The following is a 21,338-nucleotide window of genomic DNA, read 5'->3' on the forward strand; positions in this document are numbered from 1 at the left end:
TGAACGGGGGAAGGGCAGAGAGAGAGGGAGACACAGAATCAGAAACAGGCTCCAGGCTCTGAGCCATCAGCCCAGAGCCCGACGCGGGGCTCGAACTCCCAGACCGCGAGATCGTGACCTGGCTGAAGTCGGACGCTTAACCAACTGCGCCACCCAGGCGCCCCAAGATAAGCATTTTCAAAAGTGCTCCAGGAAAACAAGACATTTCATGGGAGATAGGCTAGGTGCTCGGAAGGACGAAATTTAAAAGGATAACCCAGAAGGATGGAAAATTCTGAAAAAAGGAAGCAGTCTCTCCTTCACAGAACATTTTCCTAATTCAAAATATCTCTTAACACACAAAGTCTAACTTCTTTATGCTAAAGGTGATTGGACTTTACTAGAGGGCAGATGATTTGAACAGCAGCGGTAATGTAAATGAGGTGCTGAGTAGATAGGGTTATAAAGAAAACAACATTTTAAAATTTAAAAACAGTCACGAGTCTGTATGATCTTCTCACAATTCAAGATTCTGTAGAAACCCCTGATACAGATGTTTGTAACGTCCTTTTTTGTTGAGGAAGACAAAATGGCTGCAGTGGTGCCTTTGTACACCAGGGGGCGTATGACAATTGTTCCCTCTTTTCTCACCACTTTGGAGATTCTTAAGTTTTCAGAGAGCTTTCATTCACTCTTTCGTTCCCTCCTCATCTCATTGATCATATGGATAGTTTTCAAGACTTCCCCTTGTCTTTTCTGATATTATTCTGGAGCCCAACGACCTGATGTAGGCTGGGAGTTACTACTTTAAGTATCATTTATAGGCCAACGGAGAGCCATTTTAAGATTGGAATAAAACTTTTCAAACTCTCAATTCTTTCTTTCCAAGTCTGAATTCTTTGCTCTATGAAGCCTGACATTTCTGTTGAGGTAGAAACTGGTGCAAATTGGGATGGGCACGACCTAGTTTTCCATAACTTCTCCTTTAGGTGGTTGTACTCCAATGATAGCTTGCTAAGGATCTTTTGGATTTAGAACAATTCTCATTAAAAATCTATGCCAGATTAGGATAAGAAAAATGTCATAGAATGTTGTTTTAATGGCTCTAAAATAAAAATTATTCATTAGTGAAAGTCCTTTCTTTTTAGTTATTAAAGAATATAGAGTTTCAAACTATATGTATATATATAATTCATTGCTATATATATTTAGCTTATATATAAAGCTATATATACAAATTTATATATAATATATATAGTTTATTACTATATATGGTTTATATATGTCATAATATATATATAGTTTATTATAATTTCAAGACACATGGCAAATGTAAAAGTGAATACAAAAACATACTTTCTTGAAGAAAGTTTTTGGAGTTTTAGTGTGTTGGACACTAGTATTCTAGAGAAAGGGCTTTGTCAATCAGTTGTTTTTTTTAACACTTGAACCTGAAGGAAACAGAGGTTATGGCTCAATACCAGAAAACATGATTTCCTATGTGCGGGGCCTGAGCACAGCCTTTGTAAGGCAAGTACCTCATACAGATCAGAATTAGGGAACATAATGGAGAGCAGTAACTGACGTAGTTTCTGAGGCATGCCATCAATCATACTCCATTTGCATTCTGGAAATGTCTGCTGGCAGTGACCTCTGTTTTCAGAAGTCGGGTGAAACACTCATCTGTTAAATTCAATGCAAACTACAAAGCAAAGCTTAGTGGCTGGATTGTGGCTTATTTCTCAAGAGACTGTGATAATTACAAGTGAAAAAATCCCGGACCGTTCTCATGGTAGAAGATTTGGGAAAGAAATATACCAATGCACAAGGGTTGCTTAGCAACATGGTTTTCATAAGGGAAAGCCAATTGTTGAGTTTTCAAAAAGTCACTGCCGTGAATACACCATATCCCTATTCCTTTAGTGAAAGGGTGAGAGAATTGGATAAAGGCCTAAGTTCTTTTTGACCCCGCTATCAATGCTGGACTAGCGATGCTTACACACGAAGTTATGATATTTATTTCCTTATGCAATAATTCACATTTTATGGAACATCTGTTACGAACTAAGTAGGTACTCCCATGTGATGTCCATCCCGGCCTCACCAGAACATCATCTACTATCTCTTAGAGAAGAATTAGATGACAAAGAAAATGATTACTATGTCAGAGTATTTCCATACCTGTTAATGGTTAGAAAGTTGACAATGAGAGTAATATAGGCATCAGTGTCTAAAACATTGTTTGACCAGGAAGCCTTTTCTAATTGTAAGTACAATGCAATAAAAACTAATGGAATATCTAGTATATGATTAAAAAAAAACTAGGCTGGATGCTGTATTAGATTTTTAATGAAGGTAATACTCAAACGGTAGGAAATATACATGCATGAGTGGTCATGATACCAGAGAAAAATGGTAAGTACCATGTTAGCAAGCAGAGGGATTCCTCAGAGAGGGTGAAAGTGTGAACAGGCTGAATGTCCAGCATTTCAACATATAAAAACAGAGCAATATCCCAAACAAAAACAAAGGTGTATCAAAGCACGGCATTGATAGGACATTAATGAACAACTGGAAGTGTGGTAAGAAATGAATCTGCAAAAACAGGTTGGGACTATATTGAAGATTCTTCTGTGAAAGAACAGTACCGAATGAAAATCAGACAGACCTAAGTCCTGGCTTTAAAAGTCATTAGGCATGTATCCTTGGGCATGTTATTGATTTTCTCTGACTTGGGGTACCTACCACAAAGAGTTGTAAGAATTAGGTAAGATGCTTCATGCAAAGAACAGACTCTAGTCACACAGCAGTGAGAGCCCAGCAGTTAATGTAAATGAGTATAAGAGAGCCACAGGGAAGGACTCAGGACATTGCGTTTCAAACACGATCTTAGGTTGCATTTGCTTTTGGTTTTGTTTTCTTTTCACATTTTTTATTTAAATTCTAGTTAGTTAGCATACACTGCATATTGGTTTCAGGAGTAGAATGCAGTGACTCATCGTTTACACACAACACCCAATATTCATTACAACAGGTGGCCTCCTTCATACCCACCACCCATCTAGCCTATCTCCTATTCACCTGCCTCCATCAACTTTCAGTTTGTTCTCTATCTTTAAGGATCTATTATGGTTCATTTCCCTCTCTCTCTTTTATCCCCCGTCCCCTATACTCATCTGTCTTGTTTCTTAAATTCCACATATGAGTGAAAACATATGGCATTTTTCTTTCTCTGACCGACTTATTTCGCTTAGCATAATACATTCTAGCTCCATCCATGTCATTGCAAATGGGAATATTTCATTCTTTTTTTCATGGCTGAGTAATACTCCAGTGTGTGTGTGTGTGTGTGTGTGTGTGTGTGTGTGTGTATCACATCTTTATCCATTCATCTGTTGATGGACATTTGGGCTCTCTCCATAGTTTGGTTATTGTCGATAGTGCCGCTCTAAATATTGGGGTGCGTGTACGTCCTCAAATCTGTATCTTTTCAGTGCACACATGAAACGATGCTCAAAATCACTCATAGTGGAAAATACAAATCAAAACCATGATGAGATACTGCCTCACACCTGTCAGATGGCTAAATTTAGCAACACAAGAAATAACAGGTATTGGCGAGGATGTGAGGAAAGAGGAACCCTCTTGCACTCTTTGTTGGTGGGAATACAAAATGGTGCAGCCACTCTGGAAAATAGCATGAAGTTTCTCAAAAAGTTAAAAATGGATTGTTATGTTAGGTTTTCACACAGATACACTTAGCGTATTCAATATGTTGAAATAGCCTTCTTTCACAAGGGAACACGACCTTTTGTATTTTTTTTAAAACTTAGAGCCCTCTCAGAATCTTTGTTCACTTTTAATGGAAACTAGTGTTCAAGAACTATTTCATACCTTTTGAACTTTAAGACAGAAAGTAGTGCAAGCTCACTGAAAAATTCTAATCACGATAGTGGTCAGTTTCAAAAGAAGTGGTGAACTGCAGGCAAGCAGAGGACCTACGCCAGGGTGGAAAGGAACGTATCTAGGTTTCCTTCAGGAGGTTGTTGCCCTGTTGGAGCCAGGATGTGCCTTACAAGATTAAAAGAAAAAGAAAAAATGGAGTAGCAAGTTACCTTTTAACCTCTCTATTTTAAGATCTTGAAGCTTGTGCAGGTTAAAAAAAAGAAGAAGAAGAAATACGGGGGCAATCAATACATGTCAGTGGAACAAAACACAGAGCAGTCATTGGTATGCAGGGGTTCTCAATAACTGAATGGCCGAATAGCTGACTGAATAAGTGAAGCAGGTCCAATTTAGCCCACAGTGTTTGGGCTTCTGGGATAAAGTAGGTGTCCTATGTCCCAGCACATAGCTGTCAATAAATATTTACCACTGTTATCCTCATTGGCAAACCACTGAATGTCTTTAACAGGAGAAATGATATTATCTAAACTGTTTTAAGAAGGCAACTCTGTTTTAATATTCAGTTCTGTTTTATCGATCCAATTGTTTTATCCAAAGCAAAGACTAGATTTGTATGGAAAGAAATCAGACATGGGAAATTTGTTGCAATGTTACTTCACAGGGGGGTCACAAAGGCCTGCACAAGACGGTAAAATAGGAGTGTGGAAGTGGAAAGAAACCGCAGCGATGTGGAACATTCTAGAGGTATAGGTTAATTTTATTGGTCATGTCGGTTAAGAGAAAGAGAAAAATAAAACCAACACAGAGATTTTGAGTCATGGTGATTGAAATAATGGTTTATATTAAAAGCAATAAGGAGATATAACCATGAGGTCAAATTTTAACAAGCTACACTGGAAATATTGATGGTTGATATGTATGGTAAGAGAGGCCTGGGATGAGCTGCCATTCAGGACTCTCTGGAAGAATAGTTACAATTTCAAATTCATATTTTAAAATTATCTGCAAAATTGGTAGTGAAAAATATGAAAGTAGATGCAGTCATCCTGGGAGGGATTATGGAGCATAAACAAGAGGGCTTGGTTACTCTACCCTGAAGGGTGCCCACATCTGAGGACTGGATAAAAGGAAATGGGGCCTAAGACGAGATGCATGATGAGAAATCCAAGGTGGTGCAGCATCAGGTAAACATTCTCACAAACAGTTCAAAGTTGAAGAGAGTTTCAAGTAGAGAGTGATAAAATGGCCCCAAGGCATGCAGTTCAGAAAGGGCAGGGAAATTTAGGGAATGAGAAGAAACTACTGAGTTGGATGATTAGGACGGCATCGGTGACCACTCACCTAGAACTTCAGCAGAGGGGGCATGGTGGTGGCCAGGAAAGAGTGAGCAGATACAGGGCACCTGGGCGGTTCAGTCAGTTGAGCGTCCTACTCTTGAATTTGGCTCAGGTCATGATTCCAGGGTCGTGGGATCTAGTTCTGTGTCCACGCTCAGTGCAGAGCCTGTTTGAGATTCTCTCTCTCCCTCTGCCACTCTCCCCTGCTCTCTCTTTCTCTCATATAAATAAATAAATAAATATATTTTATTATATACATTAAGTAAATATATATTTATTTTAATAATGTTAAATAAATGTAGAATAGAATTTTAATAAAATTTATTAAATAATAAATTAAATTTATTTAATAAAATTAAACAAATATATGTTTGTGTATATATATATATATATATATACACACACATATATATACACATATTAAAGAATGAGCAGACATTAAAGATGAGCAAACATGAAATATAGAGTTTATGTGTAGTAAAGAGCCACAGAGGCAAACAATTGGGCTGGACCCTGTAACTAGAACGAAGGCAGGGAAAGGGGCTGTAGCAAGCAGACGTCATCAGTTTCTGTTCACTTATTCTCTGTCCCCATAGATCTATGTATCCAACTCTACACCGCTTTGCTGTGGTTATTGTTGTTACATGTTGGTAGATTTTACCGTGATGGTTCTTGGGAGTTTTCAACAACAATGGCTTTTCTTTCAAATTATTTTCCAGAGTATGAGGTAGAATATTCTGGTTACATCTATGGTTATTGGCAATTACTCAGGGATCTGGTAATATAAAAACAGTGTCTCAGGTGCCTGGGTGGCTCAGTCAGTTGGGCGTCCAACTTTGGCTCAGGTCATGTTCTCACGGTCTGAGTTCAAGCCCCGCGTCGGGCTCTGTGCTGACAGCTCAGAGCCTGGAGCCTGCTTCAGATTCTGTGTATCCCTCTCTCTCTGCCCCTCCCTGCTCATGCTCTGTCTCTCTCTCTGTCTCAAAAATAAATAAAAACATTAAAACAATAAAAAAAGCAGTGTCTCTTTCTTTCTTAAAGAATGGGAGGAAGGTCCAGTGGCATAGGAAGTGACTTCCCAATGTATTAGATTAAAACTAGTGTAGTTCTTGAGGATTCCTATTTCTCCACAACCTTGTCAACACTTGCTGTTTCTGGTCTTTCTGATTTTAGCCATTCTGACAGGTGTAAGATGGGAATGTAAATTGGTACAAACACTGAGGAAAAAAGTACAGCGGTTCCTCAAAAAGTAAAAATAAAAACACTGTATGATCCAGAAATTCCACTACTAGGTATTTATGCAAAGAACATAAAAACGTTAATTTGGAAAGATATATCCACCCCTATGTTTATTGCAGCTTTATTTACAGTAGCCAAGATATGGGAATAACCTAAGTGTCCACTGACAGATGAATGGATAGGGAAGATGTGGTCACACACACACACACACACACACACACACACACACGCAAGAACATTGTGGAACCACAGAAAAGGATGAGATCTTGCCATTTGTGACAACATGGATGGACCTACAGGATACTATATAAAGTGAAATAAATCCAGACTGATAAAGACAAATACCATACAGTTTCGCTCATTTTTGGAGTTTGAAAAACCAATGAATAAGTAAACAATCAAAAAGCAGAATCAGACCTATAAATACGGAGAACAAGTTGATGGTTGCCAGAAGAAGGCGGTTGGAGGATGGGCAAAGTGGATAAAGGGGAGCTGGAGATACAGGCTTCCAGTCATGGAATAGATAAGGTACAGGAGTAAAAGGCACAGCATAAGGAATGCAGCCAATGGTATCGTAATAGCATTGTATGATGATAGATTGTCACTACATTTGTGGTGAGCATAGCATAACACATACAGAAGTTGAACCACTATGTTGAATACCTGAATCTAATGTAACATGGTATTTCAACTCTACCACAATTTTTTTAAATAAAATAAAACTAGAGTACTTTTCATAAAAATTAGTTCCAAGGTTAGTAGATAGGGCAAATGGTGAAAAATATAATGGATTTCTTCAAACATCCCCTGATTCTTCAAAGATAGGCTGCACTCTTGACTGTGGTTTTATGCTTCTGAAATGGTGGATTCTTACAGATTATTTATGGATACAGTGATCTCTCACCTAGATTTTTCTGTAAAACTAATTCCAAATGAGGCTGTAGATTGCTAAGAAAACAGAAATGACTTTAATAATTTGCTCTTTCCCATTATCAATATTTTAGATGAATCATCCATTGTGGCTTTGGCTTTCTTGACTGACTCATCTCATTTATTTATCCAAATTCACTAAATAGTAACTAGAGTTTACTAAGGATATAAATGACATTTTTTTTCCTGAAGAATGCATACAAAGAGTCAACTGATATATGAAAAGGTGCTCAACATAACTCCTCATCAGGAAATGGCAGTCAAACCTACAATGAGATATCACCCTCACACCTGTTAAGGTGACTTTTCCCAAAAAGACAACAGGGGTGTCTGAGTGGCTCAGTCAGTTAAGTGTCCAACTTCAGCTCAGGTCATGATCTCATGGTTTGTGGGTTCAAGCCCCGCATTGGGCTCTGTACTGATGGCTCAGAGCCTGGAGCCTGCTTCGGCTGTATCTCCCTCTCTCTCTGCCCCTCTCTCGCTTCCACTCTGTCTCTCAAAAATAAATAAATGTAATAAATTAAAAAAAAAATACAACAGATAATGGGTCACCTGCATGGCTCAGTCAGTTAAACATCCAATTTTAAGTTTCAGTTAAGGTCATGATCTCATGGTTCATGAGATTGAGCCCTGCATTAGGCTTTGCCCTGACAGTGCGTAACCTGCTTGGGATTTTCTTTCTCTGCCCTTCCCCCTCTTGTGTGAGGACACTCACTCCCTTTGTCTGTCTGTCTGTCTCTCTCTCAAAATAAATAAATAAACAAACAAATAAATAAATACAACAGATAATAAGTTTTGATGAAAATATGGGAACAGAGAAGACTTGTACACTGTTGGTGGGGATGTAAATTGGTACAACCACTATGGAAAACAGTATCGAGGTTCCTCAAAAAATTAAAAATAGGACCACCATATGATCTAGAAATCCCGCTTCTAGGTATATACCCATCTGCCTCATTCATCACTCTGTACCCAGCACTTGACTGACACAATGGGTCAAAGGGTGTTGACTGATAGGCTGATCGATGTGGAAGTCCCTTCTGACCCACCTGCCATCAGGTTCTACTATCTTCACGGTGGGAGGTATTGACTTTTAATTCTTTTGGTTTCTCACAGTTCCTTTGAATACATGTGATATTCTTTAAAGGTTTTCAAGAAAGGTGGGTGGCAGCTAGCTTATAGTTTTTCTTCTCATAAAGCTGTATTATCAGAGTATTTTCAAAGACCTACTTTTTAGGCACCCAGTTAACTCTGGTTGTACTAGATGCTTAGCCATGGACTCTAATTCAGTGTTTGGGTATTAATAGCTAAAATTATGTTGAACTATTTCTTTAAAAAGAAAAGATTTCAAAAAATGAAGTATTTTATAAGATTTATAACATACAAATAGATTTTCTTCACCACCAACTTGTAGTAAATTCCACTAAATGTTAATTCATGGGACATATTCCTGCCAGAAATTTCATTAATGTGATAGATTCATCCAAATCATCATATTTAGACATCACACTCACTAATAACCTTTTATGGGTGAGAATACCAGGTGATAGACTCTATCTCAGACTACTTTATTTTCTCAAATTTTTTAAAAATTTTTTCAAATGTTTATTTATTTTTGACAAAGAGAGAGGTAGAGCATGAATGGGGGGTGGCAGAGAGAGAAGGAGACACATAATCCAAAGCAGGCTCCCAGCTCTTACCTGTCAGCACAGATCCAGATGTAGGGCTTAAACCCAAGAACCATGAGATCATGACCTGAGCTGAAGTCAGATGCTCAACCTACTGATCCACTCAGGTGCCTCTCAGACCACTTTTCTAAAAACAAATTCATCACAGCCACTATCAACTGTCATTTAGGAAGCTTCAGTCAGGGCCTTGGGGGCTCCCTTTAGCTTCTCTCCTGCAGTCTTCCTATCCAAGCCACTTTATCTCTTGTTTTTCTGGTACCTTTCAAGATAGTTTCCAAGTCCACAGTGACTGTCATGATTCTTTCAGCGATGCCACTGGTATCAGTGTTGTGCTAGTTCCCTGTATTTTCATCCAAGATTTTCTCCTTCCCCCATCCTTGGCAAAGAACTTATAACAGATCTTGGGATTATCGGAGTGGGTTCTATCATCTGAGCAGAGGATCCCCTGGGTTCCACCATTAAGTTATGAAAACCTGTGATATCCCACCATGTGGAGAAACTGGTCCCCTGAAACTGGTCAGTGGCCTGGCTCTCTTTTGAGAAGTCTTGTAGTCATGGGTATTAGTAACCTGCAAGGCTTCCATTATGAGGAAATTATAATGCATTATCTTTGTGAAGGTAGTAAATATCTTCTATAATACAATAGATGGTGCTCATAAGATAATGTGTATGTGCTAAAGTACCATATAGACAATAAAACACTATGTAAATGTTAACCTTTGTTGAGTATTATTTGAAAGACCTCAACTTGAGTATCTACTCAATATCTTTCTTGGATCACTAATACAAGCAGAGATATATGTGGGTTATTTAAAAAAACATTTATTTAAACTTGCATCAATATACTTTCCTAATTGTTTTTTTATCCCTTTTAGGGCAGAGACCCTGATTTTGTCCTCAATTATCTCCCCATCCAAGGTCTGCAATTTTATCTCATTAAAAGTGTCCAGCAATCTAAAATTTCTTCAGTGGCCATCTAGTGACCTGTGCTTGAACCATGGTTTAATAGGAATTTTGTTCCACTTACTGGGGGAGAGACAGTGGGCTATTATATAAAGAAATAGAATTTTTTTGAGATGATTTTGAGCAGGAAGGCATGGAATTAGCTGCTTTAATAACTCCCATGTGGATAATCTCAATTGCAAAAGCTTCCAATATGTGAGTCTTGTATCATTAGTGGGTCATGAAATCTATTTATTGATGGTTCATCAGTACATGTTTCAATGAGAAATAATAGAATAGAATGGGTTGGGATGGGATGAGGGGATAGAAAATGTTAGCGTCGCCTTATACACTTTTTTTTTCTGAAAGTTTGGTTTTTGAAAGAGGGTAAGAGGGAGAGAGGTGCATAGGTTGTGAAGTAAAATCTGTTTCTCAGTATGGGACAGGATGACACAAATTGGAAAGCCTCTGCTCTGTGAGAATCTTCCTTTGGGCGCATTGCCCCAACTGCATGGTGAGGCCGGCTGTGTCAGGGATGGTGTGGACATTCTGCGAGAAGAGTTGTCCCGGATACAGTTTTAAAGATTCACATACATAGAAGGAGAAATAATAAAATTCCTACTCAAAGTGTCCATTTGAATTGTACACTATTTGAAAACTATTTTCTTCCTTAGCAAGATAAAACTTATTATTTCTAATGTACTTAAATACACATGGGGTTTTTCTTTCTACTACTTTAGTTGTTTTTTTTTTTTTTTAACTGCCCTGTATTTTGTTTGAGGATAAGAACTGTCTTCTCATCTTTGTAGACCCAAGGGCAGGGCAGTGACGGCCACACAGTTGACATTCAGTAAATGTTTGCTAACTATCCTCTAATGAAATCTTCATGTTTTAGGACATGCAAATCAAAACTAATAAAATAATATCAGGAAGAATTGATTATCAGCTGACTTCCATCAGTTAACAAGTGTGTTTTTTTGTTTGTTTGTTTTTGTTTTTGTTTTGTTTTTATGTAATGTCTTCTGTTTTGTTTTAAACATTTTTTAACGTTTATTTATTTTGGAGAGAGAGACAGAGACAGAGTGCGAGCGGGGGAGGGGGCAGAGAGAGAGACATACACACAGAATCCGAAACAGGCTCCAGGCTCCGAGCTGTCAGCCCAGAGTCCGATGCGGGATCGAACCCACAAACCGCAAGATCATGACCTGAGCTGAAGTCAAATACTTAACCCACTGAGTCACCCAGGAGCCCCACATAATCTCTTCTTTAAATCCCTAGACTAATCCTGCCAAATAGATGATTTAATCCAATGGTAAAAAATGAAGAAATTGAGGCAAAAATGTAAGTCACCAAACTCACCAGCTCGCATGCCAGAAAAAATCATCCGTGGTAACTAAGTTTAAAAGGAAGAAAAACAGGGGCACCTGGATGGCTCAGTTGGTTAAGCATCCAACTTTCAGCTTCAGGTCATGATCTCCCGGTTGATGAGTTTGAGCCCCACACTGGGCTCTATGCTGACAGCGTAGATTGGGATTCTTGGTCTCCCTCTTTCTCTCTCTTCCTCTGTCTGGCCCTCCCCTTCCTCGCCCTTCGCACATGCACAAGCGAGCTCTCTCTCTCAAAAATAAATAAAAACATTTAAAAAACGGAAGAAAAACAGTTAGATTTCTCAAGAATGTGTGGAAACTAAGAAATGGGATCTTAAGTCGTCTTTCTACCACATCCCAGCTCATAGGGTGCTCAGGATCTCAGCCTTTCAATAAATACTCTGTCTGTTTTTGTCTCTTTGTCTCTTTCACTCTCTTCAGTTACTTGGTCTTAGTGGTTTTAGAAAACACTTTTAAAAAAGGAAAACATTTTTCTTCTTAATAGAGCTCATGTCAAGTTTATTCTTTTTTTTTTTTTTTAATTTTTTTTTCAACGTTTATTTATTTTTGGGAAAGAGAGAGACAGAGCACGAACGGGGGAGGGGCAGAGAGAGAGGGAGACACAGAATCGGAAACAGGCTCCAGGCTCCGAGCCATCAGCCCAGAGCCCGACGCGGGGCTCGAACTCACGGACCGCGAGATCGTGACCTGGCTGAAGTCGGACGCTTAACCGACTGCGCCACCCAGGCACCTCCGTCAAGTTTATTCTTAACAGATCCCATTACGTATATCAAATACAACATGGTTGTGTACATAAAATGGTTGTCTATGACTTCACTCATATGAGGACTTTAAGGTACAAAATGATGAACATAAGGGAATGGAAGCGAAAACAATATAAAAACAGGGAGGGGGACAAATCATAAGAGACTCTTAAATATGGAGATCAAACAGAGGGTTACTGGAGAGGTTGTGGGAGGGGGATGGGCTAAATGGGTAAGAAGCATTAGGAATCTACTCCTGAAATCGTTGTTGCACTATATGCTAACTAACTTGGATGTAAATTAAAAAAAAAGAAATTAAAGAAAGAAAAAAAGAAATAAAAAATGGTTGTATATGCAACAGAATAAAAAATATAAATAAGTAATGAATAGTTATATATACCCATTGAAATATAGGGTATCTTTGAGGATTGAGGGGAACAGTGGAAAAACTAAATAAATCCTAATTTCTCATAATAGACTCTGTACAAAATTGGCATATTTTAAGGAAATGAAATGAATTTACAATTAATTGACCACAGCTTCACAGCAGCCCGGTAGTATGAGCTTGAGCAATTTAGATTTACCATTATAGACTTCCATTACTCTGTTTCAATATGCAGCAAAAATATTCTGAGCATGACATATGAAAGAGCAAAATTAAAATGTTCCCTATTCTTAATTTTCTTGCTGGTTCTTTTTGTGTTCCCTGTACAATTATGTAAAATCCAATTACTTAAGTCAATATCATAATAGTTAGAAATCTCTACTTTAGTAATTATGAGAATGTGGTAGCCAAATGGGTTTATAGAGAATGCACTGTATCTTATACAAGAAAAGCTGCTCTTTGCTTACGTCTTCTGCATGAACACTCCTGTCTTTGCACAGAGATGTAAATCTAGGTGGGATTTCTCTTCAGTTGCGTGCAATATCATCTACTTCTCCACACTATTTCTTTTTTATTATTATCATTCCTCCATTTGTGCTCTACTTATTCAAATAAATATTCTTCTTAAAAATTTTTTTATTGTGTATTTATTTTTGAAAGAGAGAGTGCAAACAGGGGAGGGGCAGAGAGAGAGGGAGACACAGAATCCGAAGCAGGCTCCAGGCTCTGAGCTGTCTACACAGAGCCCGATGTGGGGCTCAAATCCACAAACCATGAGATCATGACCTGAGCCAAAGTTGGATGCTTAACTGACTGAGCCACCCAGGTACCCCTCAAATAAATATTCTTAAATACTTCATCATATATCCTGCCACATCCTTTTAGAATATTTTTTTAGAATTCATTTGCCTTTTCCAGAGAATAAATTTGTAGAAATGCAATTTATTAATGGCACAGAATCCTAATAACTAAATACTCCAATTTCTAAGATCTTTGAAAAAGTACTGCTCAGTATTTCCTTGATGTCAAATGCTTAGATAATGTTAATAAGTAAAATATATACTACTTTAGTACCTAGAAGATTGTGACAGTTCACCGTTCTCAGGATGCGTACTCTTTTATTTATTTTACTCCTTGTAGTGAGTTATATGGTTTTAAAATAGAGTTTTAAAAGTAGAACTGAGTTTATAATATACTACTGACTAACTGTGTGATTAGAGACAAATAAACTCCTTCGTACTTCAGATGTCTTAAAAAAAAAACAGACAAACAAGCAAACGAACAAACAAACAAAACCAGATACCCAACCCAACTCTTTATGTTGCTTCATGGGTTATCAGAATATATTGCTATAGCATGCATTATTAAAAATAAAATCCCACAAAATTTTGACCACTGCTTTTAGCAATAACATAAAAGTGAATAGGCTAAAGATTTCAATTTTTTATAGCTAATTTTTATTTTTAGGTATAAGGATGGATCAATTGCTAACATTTTATTAAACAATACTCTGAAAGTAACAAATTATGCGGAAGACAACGTCCCTGTCATGAGGGCTCCTCTCAGACAAGCTGGCAAGAGTTGGAAAGTAGGTTATAGCCCACAACCACAAAATAATTCCAGTACCTTCCTGACCAGAAGGATTCTACTAACAAAACATGAAAAAAGAAAAAGTGAACTAAAAATCCTATTGCAAATGAAATATTGACTAAAACAATCAAATGAAAGTCCTCATTTTAAATTATATCCTCCCCAAAGCATATTAAATTTAGGTGACAGAAGGAAATTCTAAAATTATTACTCAGGATTTTCCAGTGTTCTCCAATTCCTTATGCAGCATAATATAAATTTGTTAGCATGATATCCATGGCCAGATAACCTTTCTGGTTCAAGCTCTTTTCCACTTGCAAAGGGAAAAGGAGGGCCCTTGAACTTCCTCAAACAAGTGCTTTGCACATTGAACTTGTCCTATTTTCTTTCCTGTGATTTTGCTCTGCCTGTCCAAATGCATTATCCTCTAAGTAAGGCCCAACCTGAGCTTTACATTTTCTGGAAAAAGTCCTCCGATCTTCATTTCTTTTCTCATGAGATTATGTCAGTCTAACTACAGTTATAGTTAGTTTGTAATGTTGTTGATAGCTGCGTGTCAATTCCATTACACTGTTGCTTAAACTTGCACCCTCCAAGACCTAGCATAAACCCTGGCATGTAGCAGGGACAAATAAAATTTATTTAATGAACTTGTCTTCTTGTATTTGAAATATGAATCCCTTTGAGTAGATGTTTGTTAGCATGAAATATTTGGTAGACACACCTGAAGAAGTTCCTAGACAGTAAAGTGCCCATATGATGAACTGAAATGAGGTGTCGAGATACTTAGAGAGTAAAGCTCGTGGTATCAGCTTCAAAGCTTCAAAATGAAGAAATGTAGCTTATGATCAGCTTCATCACTTCTGGTAGATACTAAAAGAATTGAAGGTGTTTTGTTTTGTGTGTGTGTGTGTGTGTGTGTGTGTGTGTGTATGTGTGTGTGTGTGTGTGTGTGTAGTGCACATAATGGGTCAGACAAACTGAAGAAGGCTCTCAGAATGCCCAAAGGTATTAAAGCAGAGTCCATGAACCAGAAATTGGCCTCAATTGGTCTTAATTACCTGAAAGAAAGTAAAAAGATAATCTAAGTCTTGCTGTTACTTCTAGGTCTAGGACGATCAAAGAATGGGTGTGATCCTAACAGACAACTTAGATGTTCTGGAACCGAGAAGTTCATCACAAAAAATGCCATTTCCCCCCTCTAATTGCAGTTGAACCAGTCATTGAAATTATAAACATCATCACAATTACTACATTCATCTGCAACAGTAGAATAATATTTACCAAGTGAGTAGCTCAACACTATTTTAGATTTATGAAATATCCATGCATTTATTCAGTAGTCCTCACCCGTAATACTTTATTCATGCAGGGAGCAATACAATATTGTATTTTCACTGTCCTATCTCCATCCCAATTGGGTGATAGGTCCAGTGTTCACCGTTAAGAACTATCCCAAGCAGCTCACGTCCCAAATACCCATCTAAATCAGAGGTTCCAAACAAAAGAATAATTTTGTCTCCAGAGGACAATTGGCAAGGTCTGGAGACATATGCAATTGCCACAACAGAAGTATGGTGTGTGTGGGGAAGGTGGGGGAGGCAGTGCTACTGGCATCTAGTGGAAGAGGCCAGGGATGCTGCTAAACATCTTAGGATGCACAAGACAGCTCTATCCTAACAAAGAAAGATCCAACCCAAATGTGAATAGTGCCAAGAGCCCTGGAAACCACGGAGACAGTAAATGCTTGGTTAAAGTGCAAGAAACAAAGCAAAAAGGTAGAGAATGATAAAAGAAGGGCATGACCAAAGGGGGGGGGTGGATCATGACAAAGTAAGCGAATAGAGCAAACATGAGAAATATGATGATGCGAAATAGCACAAGATGGGCAAACAGATTAACAATTATCGTGGAAAATAAATTCTCCAAACGTTGCCCTCTGCCCTAATATGTTTCACGTGCAGAGCTAGGCCTGAGTTGTGTTTTTAGTAGTACTATGCTGGAGAGTGTGGGGTGATCATTAGCAGAAAAGAAATTATTCCTATGAATACACATAAATGTGTATTAAGAGGTTTCAATATTCCAGTGAGCCATCACAAAACTGCTGGAAATGTCTCTTACAAATTAGACATGAGAATATGAGAAAATGATCTTAAAAAACTATGAACATAATTTTATAAACTGAGAGGAAGATTCTTTATAAGTAAAATTTTAATTTACTCTTGCTTAAAGTCTTGGGCACAAATTTAATCTATATGTTTTAGGAGATAGGTACTGTCAGCCCATATTTTCAAGAAAATGGAGACTGTGGTAGTTAATTTTGTTTAATGTTTATTATTATTATTTTTTTGAGGGGGGGAGGGGCAGTGAAAGAGGAGAGAGAGGATCCCAAGCAGACTTCATGCTGCCAGCGCAGAGCCTGACTTGGGACTCCATCTCACGAACTGTGAGATCATGACCTGAGCTGAAATCAAGAGTCGGATGCTTAACTGAGCCAGCTAGGCGCCCCACCAATAAATCCCTTTTAGGGCAAACCTTATTTGGCATCTATTTATCAAAGGACTACAACTAACACATTGGATCAGCAACCAGGTTTGTTTATTTATTTTTTTTAATTTTTTAATGTTAATTTTTGTTTTTGAGAGAGAGATAGAGCATGAGCCAGGTAGGGGCAGAGAGAGAAGAAGACACAGAATCTGAAGCAGGCTCTAGGCTCTGAACTGTGAGATCATGACCTGGGCCAAAGTCAGACGCTTAACTGACTAGCCACCCAGACACCCCAAGATTTGTTTATTTTTTTATATGAAGTGGTAACTTACTCTTTGGATTGTCAGTAATGAGTTTTGTGTGATTTACTCACGTTTTTTGAAATCGTTTTTGTTTTATTACTATTGAAACTTAAATTTTTTTGTCTCCATTACTGCACTTGCTGCATGATGGTGAGTTAGAATTGTATGTGTGTGAACTTCATGAAGGCAGGGAATTTAGGCCTTTGTTCAGAACAATGTCTTGTCTATAATCAGAAATCAATAAATATTTTTTCAACGAATGCCTGACTAAAATAATTCTCTAAAGCAATCAGATGAACAAATCCACCTACCAGGGGAAATAAACCTTTTAACATGCAATATATGACATGTATTTGAATTGCGCTTTAAATTTCTTGTTTCCTATTGAGTAACTTATGTCATATGAAACAGATAATACAAAACAAAACAAAAAGATGCTTTCCTAATGAAGACAGTCAAAGGTGTGGGATGCATTCAATACATGTACCATATGAATAAAAAAAATGGAATGCCATAATTCATGGTAGAAAAAAAGTTTATTTTAAATGCCAATTCTAGGGATGCCTGGGTGGCTCAGTTGGTTGGGCGGCTGACTTCGGCTCGGGTCGTGATCTCATGGTCCATGAGTCTGTGAGTTCGAGTCCCGCGTCGGGCTCTGTGCTGACAGCTCAGAGCCTGAGCCTGCTTCGAGCTCTGTGTCATCCTCTCTCTCTGTACCTCTTCCACTCACACACTCTCTCTGTCTCTCTCTCTCTCAAAAATAAATAAACGTTAAAAATTGTTTAAATGCCAATTTTATTTGAAATTTAAGTGAAAGAATTCTAAGATAACAATAAGAGAAAAATCTCAGAAAGAAAGTAACAGAAGGGATTCTGGGCATTGACATAACAATGAAATTTCAACATATATCTCATATGTCTGATTTAGAAAAAAAGGTCACTTTGTCCACAGTGAATCACACACTTCTGGGAGGACTGTGACGGCAAGTCCTGTTGAAGGAGATGGTCAGTGATTGCAGATACTGGACAAGCTGCATGTTAACATTTCATAAGGTACAAACATAACCATAAGATAATGGGGGATATTCAGTAAGCTGACCTAAAAAAGCGAGAGCTAAAAGCTGGTTGGTTACAAGTTGACTGGCAACTCCTGGAAGAAAAAAAAGTTGGACTATAGAAGCTGGACCCACAGCCCAGAGATTGGAAACCAGTGCTCCCATAACCAAAAGACCCAAGGCCAATGTTTCCACATCCCAGAGATCCAGTGTAATTTGTTTGGCAGGGTCCGAAGAAGATGGAATTGTTTGGACGGAAGCAGGATGTCTGGTAGGATCTGGCCCCGGTACAGGATGTCCAGCAGCTGGTGGGCTCACAGTAGGTCTCCTGGCAGCCACCAAAGAGAGAGGAGCCCAGCTGGCGGGTGCTGGGAGAGTAGACTGCATTGCTGGGGTAGAAAGAGTCATAGGTGGAAACGGGGTGCCCCAGGTAACCTCCAAGAGAGCTGGAGGAGAAGCTTCCAGAACTGCGGTTGTAGTGCATGTTGGGAGTTCTGAGTTCAGCTGAGTTGCAGAGAGGTTTGGTGAGTGTGACTGTTACCTTCTACTGGAACCTTATTATATACCCTAGCAATGGGGTAGTAGCATGTGCCCTTTTTAATAAGAATGCTTAATTAGGCTCCAGTCAAAATGAAATCCATTTTCATCATCAAAGCCCTTTTTTATGAACACAGACTTTTAAATGAAAGAATCTCATTAGTTTTTCAAAGCGATTGTTCATGAGGTAAAAATGTCACCTCTCATTCACCTGGCTTGGGTAGATGAATGTAATTGTATGGTAAGTGTCCCTTTAAGATTGGTGTTTTATTCATCTACCCCTCAAGATATTGTATCGAATGGGTAACACAGTGAGAAATTTGCCATGTTTAAAGTTCTCAAAAAAGTGCTTTGTAGGCTGGAGGGGATATTTATTTTGTTCCAAGTTTAGGAACCCAATTGAGAACAACAACAACAAAAATATCCATACTCTCTGTTTCCTCTCCCAAATCTTGTGGCCTTTATAGAAGAAATAAACCCCTACGCACTCCTAATTGATGGAAAAGCTAAATGAATATCCTACACATTTGGATTTTGGTTTTCCTACAACACAAGTGCCCAAGCTGCTTTTGTGTGTATAAGTATTTGATTTAAAAATAGAGGGTCTAATATCTGCAGGAGTACTTTGAAGATTACATTGTAAAAATACTGAAGTCGGGGAATCCTTGCCCTGAAGTTGACTTGCTTCCTGTTAGAGTCACCGGTAAATTGTCAAAAACTCTTCAGCCCTATAAAGTTTAAGTAATTTTTTGGTGGTGTTGATGTGATTGAAAACGAGAGAATAAGCACTACACATAAAAGAAATGGGTCTTTTAGTCTCGTGGTTTCCTCTCATAGGGTGGGAATTTTACTATAGAAGATAAAGGAAATCAAGAAATTAGGAAAGTGTCTACCTTATGTAGACTTCAAAGAAATAACAAATGTTTGAAGAATTCATAGTTACAAATGACTTTTATAAATTGAAATGGGGTGGGGGAAATCAGAAAAGATGATAATGTGAAATTCAGAATGAATGCCTTTGATTCTGCCCAGAGAATTAGTATCATTAATATCTTTCTAGACTCTCCGGCCAAGGTCATCATTGACTGCAAGTGGAGTAGTGCATGGTTACAGGAAATGGCTTAAAATATCCTGTGGTAATGGGCAAACCTCCTAGGATGCCCATCTTCAAAAATTGAAATGTTGTCCAGTGGAAATGAGCTGAGACTCATTCTAGAAAGAACTGAGATTACTAGGTGGAAGCTTTAAGGTAAGATTCAGCTAAAAATCTAAGACAAGCCACTGTTGTAGGTAATGAGATTTCCATCTTGAGGGCACTGGGAATAGCTTATCAGGATGTTGTCAATAGGAATCCAACCTGGTAGAGGACTGGAGATAATTGTTAAACTCCCTTCCAAATTGTAGACTTCATGGGTCTGAACTTTTTGAGTAGATGAATTGGTTTTCAAGAATGTTTCATATATTACCCAACATAGTTTGTCCTCTTTCTAGAATAAGCAAATCTTATTTATTAGGCTTCTTAATTATGAATAGCAGAAAGCATTCTACTATATTCCAAACCTTCCTATTTTATTTGTGTATAAAATATTGAACATTGGGGTGCCTGGGTGACTCAGTCAGTTGAGCATCCAACTCTTGATTTCAGCTCAGGTCATGATCCCTTGTGGCAGGCTCTATGCTGAGCGTGGAGACTTCTTAAGATTCTCTCTCTTCATCTACCCCTCTCCCCCACTGACAATCTTTCTCTCTCTGTCTCAAAAACAAAAATAAAAACAAAAACAAAAATATGGAACACCAAAACATCCGTGTATTCAACTCACCTAAATCGAATTTGCTTTTGGATGTCATCTGCTCTTATATAAGCTGTTTCTGTGGAAGAATATTCTATAAGTCACGTATTAGGGAATTTTTTTACATTCTTACTTCCACAAAATGGAGGTTTTTGCACTCCAACACTTTTGTTCAGAAGTGGAAGGGAAATGCTGTACGGTGAAATGAACAAATCAAACAGCACAGAAGCCACAGGAAGATAAACTTTCTCAATCTCTCTACTTCCTCAAGGTATCAATCTTCATTACCCTACTACATTGAGGTGGAATATGAGTCATAGAACAAGAAAAAATATGACCATTATTTTAGAAATTTTGTAATGCTTGTCAGAAACACCTGAAAACAATTTAAGTCAAAGTGATGTATGTTGCTTTCTGAGGCAAGGAAGAATCTCCTTAAGATGGCTCCTTTGGTCCAATACTTCAAGGCAATTACCTTATAAACTTTCTTTAGAACAAGAACATTTTCCAGAGTCTGGGGAGGTTTTTTTTTTTTTTTTTAATGATCAACACTACTTCTGATTAAAGATAGAAATACATTGGGCATTTTTGCCACGTTTTGGTTTTTTAATGCTTTTTCAGAAATCTTAGATGAATCACCTCTAACATTCCAAAATAGCATAAAGCAATTTATAATATTTAATTTATACCACAGTAAACACACACATACACACATACACACACAAGAAAGAAAAACTAAGATATATATATATATATATATATATATATATATATATATATATATATGTTTATTTAGAAAGAGAGAGAGGGAGCAGGTGGGGGAGGGCAGAGAGACACACACAGAGAGAGAGAGAGAGAGAGAGAGAGAGAGAGAGAGAGAATCCCAAGCAAGCTCCATGCTGTCAGTGCAGAGCCTGACACAGGGCTCGATCCTATGAACTATGAGATCATGACCTGAGCCGAAATCAAGAGTCTGACATTCAACTGACTGAACCACCCAGGCGCCCCCAAGATTGACTCCTATTAGTTTTCATACACTTT

The 21,338-nt window shown here is 38.0% G+C and overlaps 1 protein-coding gene across 1 annotated transcript; it reads right to left on the reverse strand.

The window, feature by feature from the left end:
* Positions 1 to 17,694: 17,694 nt before the first annotated feature.
* On the reverse strand, positions 17,695 to 18,530 carry KRTAP15-1 (keratin associated protein 15-1). The gene has a single exon (XM_006935933.4). The coding sequence runs from the start codon at positions 18,452 to 18,454 to the stop codon at positions 18,002 to 18,004; it is 453 nt and encodes a 150-aa protein (XP_006935995.1). The 5' UTR covers positions 18,455 to 18,530; the 3' UTR covers positions 17,695 to 18,001.
* Positions 18,531 to 21,338: the final 2,808 nt, after the last annotated feature.

The sequence above is a fragment of the Felis catus genome, chromosome C2 (genome assembly GCF_018350175.1).
Source record: "Felis catus isolate Fca126 chromosome C2, F.catus_Fca126_mat1.0, whole genome shotgun sequence".
Lineage (NCBI taxonomy): Eukaryota > Metazoa > Chordata > Mammalia > Carnivora > Felidae > Felis > Felis catus.

Excerpts from the sequence above, each read along its gene's own strand:
- KRTAP15-1 (XM_006935933.4), bottom strand. The coding sequence starts at position 18,454 with ATGCACTACAACCGCAGTTCTGGAAGCTTCTCCTCCAGCTCTCTTGGA.